At 49.8% G+C, this 12,888-nt stretch overlaps 1 protein-coding gene across 1 annotated transcript in view; it reads left to right on the top strand.

The window, feature by feature from the left end:
- ELAVL1 (ELAV like RNA binding protein 1) overlaps positions 1-11,724 on the top strand; it is a 40,901-nt gene extending 29,177 nt beyond the window's left edge. The window contains exons 5-6 of the mRNA XM_077860153.1: positions 3,727-3,952; positions 6,548-11,724. Coding sequence (XP_077716279.1) covers positions 3,727-3,952; positions 6,548-6,872 — 551 coding nt within the window. The 3' untranslated portion in view covers positions 6,873-11,724. The remainder of the gene's footprint in view (positions 1-3,726; positions 3,953-6,547) is intronic.
- The last annotated feature ends 1,164 nt before the right edge of the window (positions 11,725-12,888 follow it).

Here is a 12,888-nt window from a genome sequence, read left to right as displayed (position 1 = left end):
ACCTGCTCTCCCTTCTCGTACCTGCTCTGGGGAAGCTTGGCTCCCCGTGTGCTGGCCCTGCTGCTTGGGCTGCAGTGCTGGGCTAAGGCCTTGCCTTGAGAGGAGTGGACAGCTCAGCTTGGGTCCCCAGGGGCCAAAGGGGGAGGAGGGCCTGCTGGAGTGTGGTCCACAGGTGCAGCTCACTGGCATTTCACAGGAGCCCTGGGTAGTCCTGTGCCTGGTACAGATACCTGCTCTGTGCCAGGCTGTGCTGGAGGGACAAAGACCACACCGTGGCCTGTATTCTGCACCTTTACTCTGGGGTGGAGATGGGATGGAGTGGGGTAAGGATCCCACTTACCAGTATCAACCCCTCTGATGTGCAGCAGGATAGTTTCCTGTGGTCCCCAAAGCTCCCTTACTTCAAGTGCCAGTTGAGACCAGTCGGCTGGTCAGTGCATGTGTTTATCCCCGCCCCACGTGAGTGGGCTGCCTGGGGACCCAGATGGTGTGACTGTGCTGGCCTGCAGTCTGCTTCCATGACCCTCCTTTCTTTCATGCCACACGTCCTGCTCTACCTCTGCTTGTCTCTGTCCAGCCCAGCACAACCAAGTGGAGCTGGCTCTCTCCAGGAACATCCCCAGGGAGCTTTCCCCAAGGGCTCCCACCACCCTGAGGGAGGTCACTTCTGCAAACAGTTTCCCCTCAGCCATTTGTAGGGCATTTTGTTTCCTTTCCCTCTGGAAGGCTGGTGTCTTGGTGGGGAGGGGGGCATCTCAGCATTGCCCTCCAGGCTCAGCCATGAATTCAGGGTGGCATCCATGGGAGCTTCACTCTCTCAGGCATCCTATCAGCCTCTGCCGCTCCAGAGAGGGGACTGACCTCAGAATCCTTGTGAAGGGTGGAGGGAAGGTAGCTGTGAGGGGGTCGCAAGGGCCCCCTTTCCACAGCCGTGCCCTAGTAAAGGGTGTAGAAGTGGCGAGTTAGAAAGGTGAGCCCTCAGGACTGTAAGCTTCTGTTCCCTCCTCTGCTTCAGAGGGGGCCACCCAGCAGGGCTTCTCTGCCGGGACCCATGGAGCCCGTGGGGCGTGGTTGGCAGGTTTGCGTGTCCAGTTGGCCTCCATGTGATGTGTCTTGCGGCAAAAAGGTATGGGGCAGCTGTCTTGAGAAAGCTCAATCTTCTTAGCTGACAGAACTTAAAGTTTTCTTTGCCTTCTTATCCAGTTTAATTGTGAACTTTATAGTTTACTCATCTGGAAATCATGTCGTTTATTGATCTCTGCTCTTGATTCTGAAAACACTAGAGGGAAAAACACCACCATGGAGGCCCCCCTTCAAAAAGTGTACATTCATTGGATCATGTAGTGAACATATTTTCCCTTACGCTTACTTTCTCTTTCTTGGGTTCTCTTCATTTCACTTGGGCAGTTTCCATTTGAAAGTCGTTTTACAAAACCAAACAGGGAAACCACACCTGCATACATGCTTTCTGCTTGATTGCAAGGTCCTTATCAGTAGAATAGAACCGCTCTCTGAAGGTGGCTTTCTGCAGGAGCCAGCCAGCCACAGCTGTCTGTTGTGGTTGCTTAAAGTTGAATATCTGTTCAGGTGTCCATCTGTCAAAGCTGTCATTCATACCTTTCAAGGGTAAATAAAAACAGTGTATGTTGAGTGTGTGTTTTTAGGTGTTCCTTCTGAACTGAAATTGGAAAATGAGCTCAGACTCTAGAATTTTCTTGGTATACATGTGAATTGCCGGGTCTGTTCTCACTAATTCAGTATCTCTAGCTGTGTGGATTTTAAATTTATATTCCAACCATCACGGAGCCAGGGTGGAGGCAGCCTTGAGGCCACTAGGAGCAAGCTGTGTGGCGTCCGAGAGCGCTATGCTGGGGGGACACCAGGAGGGGGAGCTTCCCAGCTGGGAGATCTGGAGTATGTGCTTTCAGACTCACTATGGAGTATGATATGTTACAGGTGTACATGAAGAATCCTTGGCCCGAGGGCCCCTGACTGCCATCTGGTTGCTCGAATGGGGCCCACTGTACTGCATTCAAGTCAGGCCTGGGCATGGGATTCTAGGCCCAGAGTGGGCCACTGTGCCTCACAGTGACACTTGTCACTTCGGCATCCCATCTGGCATATCTGAGTCTCCCCGTGCCCCTTTGCAGACGTCAGGCCAGCTGGGGAGACCCCCCCACCCTGTCTGTGCCCATCTTAGGGCAGTTGGTAGAACTCAGTGGGAAGGGATAAGGAAGGGTGGCAGGATGTGGGAGCTGCCTGGGGAACATCTGGTGTGCTCACGTAGCTGGTGCCTCAAGGCCCTGAGCTGTCCTGTTTTAATAATTGTCATTCACTGTGTGCTGAAGGCCTTTGTCTGGAGAAGAAAATATGACTTCAGACAAGCTATGAGTGGCAGTCGAGACGAGAGTCTAGGATAGGGCTGTCTCTCACAGTCCCGTCCCCATTCACACCCCAGGACACATCCATGACTCCCGCCCTTACAGCATACTCACACTGCTCAGACTGGCCCTCAGCTGTCACCTCTCCACTGCACTTTGACCTTCACCCTTGACCCCCTATTTCTTCTCCCCAGGAGATGGAGCCAGTCCTCTTCCTCGGCTCCACATTCCCTCACCCCAATCCTACCTCATTTGTCAAGTTCTGTAAGAGATAGTTCTCATTCCTACCAGGCCGAGAATGTAGAAAGATCAGGGTGGAGTGTGACTGTTCCCCCTTGTCCCTGATTCGTTTGGGTTTCACTCTCGTGCTGGACTAGACACTACCTTCAGCTGTTGGGTCTTGGATCTCAGGCAGCCTGGTCCCAGTTCCATATTCTGGATCTGTCGAGAGATTGGGTTATAGTGAGACCCAAGGCTTGACTTCATGTGGCTCAGTCTAGGTAGCAGGATTCCCAAGGTGGCTGGAGTTCACGACGGAGGGCCTTGGGCCTTCCCACGCGGGAACAGGATTCTTTACCTGCCAGGGAGTCTGTGGGCAGGTGTCAGCACCTCTGCGTGTGCCTGGGCAGTTTTCTAAGGGAGAGCAAATGGCTTCACTTGATTCTAGACCAGTCTTAGGACTTTATAATGGAATATCCAAAAGGTGAGTGAGGCAAGGACAGGAGGAAAGGGTTGCAGGGTGAGGCTGGCTTACCAGGACTCCCTGACGTCGGGGGATGACAGAGAACGCCCGGCAGTCTGGGACTCTGTCAGGCCAGCTGGGAAGGCGACAGCTTGCAAAGGCCTGGCTAGACTACAGGACCCACCATCGCTCCTTGTTCACAGCAGCCGCCCCTGGGATGTGCTGGCAGGGCAGGCAGTGGGGCCCCAGAGTGCAGGGACAATCCCTCAGACCCGACCTTGTCACCTGGCCGCCCCTGTACACGTCCCCACACCTGCACTATTGCAGGCACCTGGCCTAAAAGAGTGGTGGAGGGTGGCATGTCTTCCAGCTCTGCTTGTTTTAAGAAAGACGTTTGAGTGTCTTTGGGATATCTGTCAGCAGGACATTTTTCTGCACCGAGACTGTAGCTGCTGCTTCAACTCAAAAGGAAGTCTGAAACTTTAACCTTTTATGAATGTTTTTTTAAATTCATTTGTTTCTGTATGTAGGTTTACTTTTTGTTTACCTCATGAAGGTAGTGTCCGATTTGAAGCATAGCACACTGACTTGAATTTTGCTTTTCAGTTTTAAAAATCCTTGCCTTTTCCCCCCTAACTCCATTTTTGTTGGTTTGTTAAAAAGGTTTGTCCAGAGGGGTTGCATTTATCCGGTTTGACAAACGGTCGGAGGCAGAAGAGGCAATTACCAGTTTCAATGGTCATAAACCCCCAGGTTCCTCTGAGCCCATTACAGTGAAGTTTGCAGCCAACCCCAACCAGAACAAAAACGTGGCACTGCTCTCCCAGCTGTACCACTCGCCTGCCAGACGGTTCGGAGGCCCTGTTCATCACCAGGCACAGAGATTCAGGTGGGTCAGGAGGCGGCGCTCTCACCAACCCAGCCCTCCCTCCCCCTGCAGCTGGCTGGGGAGGCTGGTCAGAATCACCATGGGTCTCCTGCCAGCCCCCTAGGGAGGGGAAAGTGCACTCCACTCCAGCACACAGTGTCTGGTGACCCAAGCGGGGCTGAGAGTGTAAAACGGGAGGACACAGCCTTGGGTGTGCATAGGTGAGAGCCGTTCCGCTCCCTGGCATGCAACTTGCTGCCACTGCTCACAGCCCGCAAGTAGCTCTTTCTCATCCACCTCCCTGTGGGTTCCTCGTGATCTCTAAACATCACATGGCTTCTGTTCCAAAGCCCCGTCCTGGAGGCGAATGGTTTTCCATCATTCCTTCGTCTTTCCAGATTGAAATTGACTCCAGTTGCCAGGATCTAGTAAAACAGAGACAATGAGAGTGAGCAGCTTGGGCTCCACACTCTGGTGCATTCCACCTCCTAAGTAGCAGCAGTCTCGACTGATGGGCCCATTGGGGTTGTTGTTGGTTTTTGGTTTTTGGTTTTTTTTGGTCGAAACCTCAAACACAGGCATGAGGGTTTATCTCAGGTAGGTTAGGAACATTTTTCTCTACAACTTTGCAAGTGTTCCATCTTTGTTTTAAACAGTGAGGTTGAGTAAAATCCTGCTCACCTGCACAGATGCCATCTGGGAAGGTACTGTTTTCAGCACCTAGTCATGCACAATTCTCACCTCAGCTCAGTTTCCAAAGCTAGCCTTCCCTCCTTGGCTTTTCTAGTTTTAAGAACTAAGGCAGGGGAAGTGTCCTGGGACAGAAGTGAGCTCAGTTCGTTTTTGAAGGTCAGCGACACAGTCTCTGTCACTGCTGATCAGGTGGGCTGCTGGGACGGCAGCCTGCAGCAAGTTCCCGGTAACCAACCAGCCAAGGAAGGGTGCAGGAGAAGGGGGGCTTTAGGCCCAGGAACGAGGAACAGAAAAGAAAGGGGACCAGAGCAGCCGAAACTGCAGGTCAGGCAGGAAAGGGGTCTCAACAACCAAACAGGTTCACAGAAGAAGAGGCAGAGGGAAACGGGTGGCATGAGGGGCAGGAGGGAAGACCCGCCACCAGAAGGCTGGCTCAGATAAGTAAGAGGAAGACAGGCCCAGCAGAGGAGAGTTTGCAGTCAGTTCTTCTTATGCAGGAAAAGCCCCCAAATAAAAGAAGGTTCAGCTCTCCTTTGTACCATCGGTGAAAAGAATGGGAAGGTGGGTGTCCTGGTGGTCAGGATGAAAGAAACCAGCTCCCACAAGCAGGAGAAAAACCAGCTAATGCTAGTTCACAGAAATAAGAATCCTCTCAATAAAAGATAGTAAAATAAGGTCTCAGGTTACTCTCCATACAACAGGTACATGAAGATTCAGGTTAACGATAACTCGGGCCCATGTCTGATTTCCCATAAAATGGAAACGAGGCCCATTAAAAGTCAGAGCCTCTTTCCAGTTTTCAGTGAAAACCAGTCCAACTACTGTCACACAAATTCAAGGGTGTTTTTCCCCGCCCCCACTTCGGTGACATTTCGGTCACTGTTCCAGACAGTTAAGACCACTAACAAGCTGCTTGAGTTGTCTAACCAACTCAGGCATCCTAGTGCAGGTTCTTTCCGAGTGCTCTCGCAAATGCAGAACCTCAGCCAGTCACGTAATCTTGATTCTTTCATACCTGCTTTGAAAAGAATCCCTGGATAGGCAGGCTGCACCTGGGGAGCGGGTCACTCTGGTCTGTCAAAAGAATGAACCTGTTTAATGGCACTTAGAGGCACTTGCTCACCCCTGGGTCACACCACAGCTCAAAACCCAATTTTATTTTAGAGCAGCTCATACATCTTGCACAGCGTGGCCCCACAGATGCTATATCACACCCAGATATTCTTAAACTGACCTGAAGACCGTTTTTCTGAAATCTTTAGAGGGTCGTGTGGCTTCAGTAACAGTTTTATCGTCTCCCTTAATCCTGTTGCAATGGCCACACATTTGTAGAAGGCTTATTTTTTATGCAGCTGAAAGCATTGCTTTGGAAAGGGTCCCACATTATTGGTACAGCTTGGTGGACTTGCGGTTCACAGCCGTCACTTCGGCCGGCCCCTGGCCCTCTGGGAATGCTGTGAGTCAGCTATGGAAGGTTGTCTATAGCTGGGGGAAGGAATTCCCTGGGCCCCGCATTGGCCCCTCACAGGGGTGTGCACTCGCCCAGGACCCCTCTGACAAGAGCAGTCAAGATGAGGGCAAGGTACAAAATCAGGGGCTCCGGGGGAGAAAGAAAGAAAAAATCCACCCCCCTCCCCACTGGCCAAACACAGCAAAGACGTGGGGAATGAAGAGTGAGTTTCCCCTAGGGAGATCTGAGGCTGTAACAGCACATAGGGGGACATGGAGAAGCTTCCATTATTTAAATGTGGGAAGCCTGGGAATCACTAAACAGGACTCCCCTCCCCCGCATTGCCCCTCTATTGAATTCCCATCTGGGACTGATGGGGGGTGCCAGCCTTGCCCGAGCCGTACCCCAACCCCTGCATCGACGCACCAGCCCGCATGACCTTGACCTGCATGCTGTGCTCTCTTGTTTGCTAGGTTCTCCCCTATGGGTGTAGATCACATGAGTGGGCTTTCTGGTGTCAATGTCCCAGGCAACGCGTCTTCGGGCTGGTGCATCTTCATCTACAACCTCGGGCAGGACGCCGATGAGGGGATCCTCTGGCAGATGTTTGGCCCCTTTGGGGCAGTCACCAATGTGAAAGTGATTCGCGACTTCAACACCAACAAGTGCAAAGGCTTTGGCTTTGTGACCATGACAAACTATGAAGAAGCCGCCATGGCCATAGCAAGTCTGAACGGCTACCGCCTGGGGGACAAAATCTTACAGGTTTCCTTCAAAACCAACAAGTCCCACAAATAACTCGCTCATGCTTTTTTTTTTTTGTACGGAATAGATAATTAAGAGTGAAGAAGTTGAAACTTTTTTGTTAGTGTACAACTCATTTTGCGCCAATTTTCACAAGTGTTTGTCTTAGTCTAAATGAGAAGTGAAAAGGTTTTTATACTCGGGGATGCAACCGACATGTTCAAATGTTTGAAATCCCACAATGTTAGACCAATTTAAGTTTCTTAAGTTATTTCCTTTAAAATATATATTAAACAGAAATCTAAGTAGACTGCATTGACTAACCAGTCCCTCGGGACGGTGGTGAACCTGAAGCATGCTTTAACTTCTAAGACTGTCTAACACTCGTTTCATTCGGTGTCTCCACAAACTGGATAAAAAACATAAAAAACAAAAAAACAAAAAAAAAAAAAACAAAAAAAAAAAGACATGACCTTTTAGTTTTAGTTTTCAAACTAAAGACGTTAGACAGATGCTGAGTGTGCGTTTTCTCAACCGCTTCAACATTTTAAGCGATTTCTGCTTTGGTTGACAGGAAATTGCTTTCCCAAGCAGGTGCCATTGCCACCTCCTGCTCACTCAGCCCCGGGGCTCTGCAGTGGTCCTGGCAGTGGCAGCAGGCCATCCAACAGGGGGGCCGCCACCGGGGAGGGGGGCCGTACGCCGGGCCATACCGGGCCCTCCAGAGAAGGACACGCACGGGTTTCATAAGCCCAGGCGCCAATGGGAACGGACCAAAGAGTTTCAGGGAAACTCCAGTATATTCCAGAGTCAGACCTAACTCCAGGGCGCGCCTGAAGACGTGCTGCTCCTCTGACATCCCGAATTTCTGTGCACACATTGCATGCACGGTGCCCCGCACACCGGGCACTGGTGTTCCCAACCATTTCTCCACTTTCCAAGAGCAGTTCACACAGCTCGAATGCCTAAGATCGCTCTATATTTTAAGAACACAGAAACATTTGAGCATTGTATTTCTCGCATCCCTTCTCGTGAGCGCTAGACTTGTTTCTATTTTAGTCGGATTTTGTTTTGAAACTTTGCTTTCGTATGAACACTCAGCAGAAAAGTACTTACTTCTTGCCAGTTATCTATTAACAAAAAAAAAAAAAAAAAAAAAAACTTTGATTTGTAGTTTAAAGATTAACCCTCCCAAGTTCTCTTCATAACTGCCTTGACATTTTGGGTTGTTCTGTTCTGTTAATTTTCTTTTGCTTTTTTGTGTTTTTTGTTTGTTTTTACTTTTGCATTTAAGACCATTAAATTTGATTTTGTTTTGCTCGAATTTTGTTTTGTTTTTTATTTTACCTTTTCTTTCTTTTTGGCTAGGTAAGGTCCAGACGGCCAGCATTCAGGGAGGATTTATAAAAAAATCTTAAGAAAAAAAAAGACTTGCCTCAAGACAAAGCATTTACAGGCCTGTGACGTAGGAGTATGCAGTCACAGATGGCGTTTTTGAAAACGGGGGAGCCAGTAGGGAGAGTCTGAAAGAGAGAACCTGAGAAGTGGCAGGGCCAGACCTCCGGGCAACTCCTCAGGAGTGTGATTCTGACTGTTATAAATGTCTAGCGTTTAGAGAGATTCAAAAACAGGACAACTTAGTACCAGCAGTTTTTAGCCTTGATATAAGACTAAAACACGTAACCATAGGCAGTTTTAGTTGATCGATATCATGGAATCGTGGTATTATTTATCTATTTATCTACGTACCTACCTATTTATTTATTTATTTAAGTGGAAAAAAATCGGGCACAGCCTTCTCCCGAGCAGGTCAGTGTTCTGAGAAGCCCCCAGACAATTTGAGGCTGCCTGTCCCAGCCCCGTTCCCCTCAGACTTCGTTGAGGGGCTGCCAACTGCTCGCATTCTCCCCACCTTGAGATGTTGTCATGCCGTTCTCCCACCGAAGGGGCCAAGTTCATACCTTGAGGCCTTCTCATGAGTTGGCCTCGCGCCATGGAGGACCTCCCTCCAGCGGAAGTTTCCAGATCCTAAGTCAGAGCCAGCTTACGTGCCTCCTCCTGGAACCCAGAGCCACGGCCCATTTGCCTGGATTCGACACAGGAGAGGGTCCCCCCCGCCTCCCTGCTCTTCACCACAGACCAGGATGTTTTCCTGGAAGACTATGCCTTTCAGGTTATGCTAGCCTTGGGCCAGCCGCGTCTTCTCAGTGAAGATGAGATTCCAGTTCTGAACGCGACCCTTAGGTCTCTTCCCTGACACATTCCTGCCCGCCCTCGCTAGGGTTCGATTTCGTACTTGAATTCTGTCGGAAGCCTAAACCGTGAAGGGACGGAGGGCTGCACGCCAGCACCCCCTGCCCCTCCCCACCCCTCCCCTCCCTGTTACCCGACCTGTATTGATTACTCTGATGCTGGCACAGAGGAGAAGGAGATGAACCTTTGAAAGCTGCCTGAGGTTTCTCAGTTGAGTAAAATTCTCATTTTACGCGGGCTCCACTCTTTGAACAGCCTTCTAGCTAAAACCCCAAGTGCGTTTCCTTGGGAGTGTGAAATCGCAAGCGTGTGGAAGGCTGTCACTTTTGACGTGTTCCTTAACCCTGAAAAGCAACTGTCGCTCCCCGTGATGTACCAGGTGCTGGCCCTGTGTCCTAAAAAGTTCATTAAACCTTCTCCAGGCTTGTTTGCAAAAAAGGAAGACCCCATTTTTTAAAAGTCACGATCCAAAAGAAACTTTTTTAAACGTTTTTTACATAGATCAATCATATTTGTATTTCGCAAAATGAGTGCTCTCCTTTTATTTGGGAATTTTGGTGAAAAAAAAAAAGGAATGAAAAGAGTAGATGATGTTCATTTATCGAAAGTTTGGTTTGGTACATAAATACCAAAGAGGCTTTGACTGAATTTCCTTTCGGCCTGCGTAACTCCCCCCCGATAGTTGTTTGCTAAGAAGCTCCAAATTTGTGAACCTGGTTCCAGTTGAATTACTCACTTTTTACGCCTTGGCTCTGCCCTCTTGAGTTTTTCGTTGTAATATGCCAAGCTGTGGTTTTCTGGCTGTGCCTCTAGTCGCACGTCTTGTGACTGGGATCACCCCCACCCCCCACCACCATCTTGCCAGAATAGCTGCAAGACGGGCTTTCTTGGCCTGTGGGCAGATGGTGCTGGGTGGACCCCGCCGCCTTTGTTCCCTGAAGGTGAGTCCTTCCCTTGCCAAGGGCAGCTGCCTTAACCTGTGAGAGTCTGCGCTTGGTTAGTGCTGGAAAGCCAGCGTCCAGGGTCTGACCCGTGCTGCTGTAGGGAGCTGGTGCTTTGGGAGCTGGCGGCCGGGAAGCGGGGGACAGTCCCTGCCGGATCAGACCAAGTAGATGAATCCGAAGACGGTTACTGGCAATAACTCAGTCCTGGTTTGCCTCCAAAACTAGGGCCATTGACTGATCCCGGGCCGGCTGCCGGCCTTGAAAAATCAAAGTTCAGACGTCGCCCAGCTGTTCCATTTCACATCTGATTCAGCCTGATTTCATTTCTCTGTGCTTTTTGCAGCCTTCCTGGGTTGGATAAGAGAGTAAGAATAAGCTGCCAAAGGTCTCTTTTCCCCAGCCACCCCCTCTGCCCGAGCGAGCCCTCCACCTGAAAGCCCTCCCACCTTCCCAGGACCTGTGGCACCTCTGGGACCTGAGGCAGCTCCTCAGGAAGCACCTCCTGCTGTCCATCAGATTCCCAGGCCCGGCCCCCAACTCCAGTCCCAAGTGCTTTCTGTTGAGTGGCATTGATGATTGACCCTTGCTTATGATAGCAGTAGAACCTGAATCCCAGACCTCCGGCAGGGTTCACCTTTCCAGACCTTTTGATTTGCCTCTGACTTTTAATGATTGTATCGTATATTTTCCCACAGCCTTTTGGTGACCTAGTTTTCAGTTTTCCGCTTGGTCATTAAAAAAAAAAAATTATTTGTACGTCACCGCAGGGACCTAAGTTAGGCAAACCGACGGCTCGAGCAGCGGCTTTGAGGACTCTATTGCATTCCACCAGGAGAAAAGGCTTGTCCGTTGGTTGGGGCCACCTCTTTACCATGTACTGTTCCGTTTCCAGTGACTTGCTCTGGGGGGCGGGGCGCTTGACCAGCTGGTTCCCGTGTTGTACAGTAGATGGGTAGACGTTTTGTATATTAGTGTGTTTTAAGTTATTGATTTGTTTTATATAAAATAATTTATTTTTCAGGTACCATTTTTCATTTTAACTTTGTTTTTACATGGGTTTGTTTTCAATAAAGTATGACACTGCTGTCCAAAAGTCAACAATAAAATGAATCCCATTGTGTTCTTTTGAGGATGCTTATGTAACTAGCTCTTTTTTTTTTTTATTATTTTCAGGGAAGAAAAAAAAAAAAAGCCCTTCTCAGTTTTCCATCTCCCCATTTGCCTTTTTATCCTTGTGAATAAATGTTCTTTAGTGTTTTAGGAGGAAAAAGCAAACCTAGATTTTGATAATCCAGAAGATTTCAGATTAATAAAGAAGCTTTGAAAGAAGACCATTTTTCAAAATTTTAGTGAAGTGTGAATATTTTTTGTCAATGGCTTTCTCAAAGAGAATGAAACTTTTGCACCATTTTCAGAGTTTTTATAGAGATGCCAAATTGATATATTTACATGTAATGGAAACATGAAAAAGTTTTATTAAACAATTGTTCATAGCTGTGTAGACATTTTAATTCAGTTTCCAAAGCTCTCAAAGCGTATTTTTGGAGTACGGAGTGATATCGGTTTGGGGTGTTACTTACGGTTCCAAATGACTCGATTGTCCGAATACTTAGATCTTTCCCCAGGGATCAGGTTTGTGTTAAATGCTGTATGTTAACTATGACTGGAATTCTGTGATATTTTGGTAATAAATGAAGTGGGCTCATTGAGATGTGGTGGTGTAGGGGTGATGGTGTGTAATTGTAAGCAGCCAAGCTGAGTAAAGCGCCGGCCGGGGCTGCAGCTGACTTCCTCCTGCCTAGGGAAGCGAGAGCTGCCTTCTGCCAAGCTGTCCCCCGTGTGCCAGGCCACAGAGCCCTGGGACAGCCCAGCTCAGGGTGTGGAGGGGAAGGCACCAGGACCTGCTCGGTGACCCGCCTACTGCCTCTGCCCGGATGTGCCCCTCCTCTGGACGTCCTCACAAGCCAGCCCCCTCCCCTGGGAGACCCAGAGGCTTCTCCAAAGGTTCCCTCAAAGGTCTGTGGGCTTCCTGTGTGGCCCCTGGGCATTGCCTGTCCCTCTGCTCCCCACTTCGGAGCCCTGTGGCTGTTCTGAGTATCTTCTGATGGTAATCTCACTCATGTGGAGGCACAACAACACAAGGGTCTTAAGGTCAGTCTTAGGTTTGAATCCTGCTTCTGCCCACCCCCCAGTGTGCAGTGCCAACAAGCCACTGAGTGCCTGGGCCTCAGTTTCCCCGTCTGGAATGGGAGTCCATAACACCCACCAACCTCCTTTTTCCCAGATGCAGCTAAGTGGTCCCATGGGTTCCTTGTAGAGGTGCAGTCTGCTGCCACCTGGGAAGCAGGTGGCACTCCAACAGGACGGGACTCCAAGGGTGCCCCTCGGGTACTCAGACCCAGGGACCAGCTTGGGGCCTCCAGCGGGGGCTCCTGGGGCCCCTGGGCAGCCTCTCAGGTCCCAGCAGCCCCAGGCACCAAGGAGAAGGAAGGGATCTGGGTGTCAGCCCTCCTCCATGGGTTGGACAGAGTGTGCGTCCACCTCATGGAGAAGCAGACTCGGCTTCTGCAGGTCTGGGGCGAACCAGAGTCTCATTTCTAACAAGCCTCCCTGCTGATGCCCTAAGTGGGCTTTAAGGAAACCTACCAGCCTCCCATCTCCGCCTGTGGTGACGGCTTCCGATTCCCCCTTACCCCAGAATGTGGAGCCCCAAGAGACTGAGCCCCGTGTGCAGGCTGGGGGAGCTTTTGCTGCTAGATGGTCTCCTCTTGAGCTGCTTTCGCTTTTTCATTCAAGGTTAAGTTTCTGAGGGCCTAAGGCCTGCATCCCTTTGTCTTTGAATTTTGATTTTTTTGTTTAACCTCAATAATATC

Source organism: Canis aureus, chromosome 19 (assembly GCF_053574225.1).
Source record: "Canis aureus isolate CA01 chromosome 19, VMU_Caureus_v.1.0, whole genome shotgun sequence".
Lineage (NCBI taxonomy): Eukaryota > Metazoa > Chordata > Mammalia > Carnivora > Canidae > Canis > Canis aureus.
This window is presented reverse-complemented; position numbering and strand designations above follow the sequence as displayed.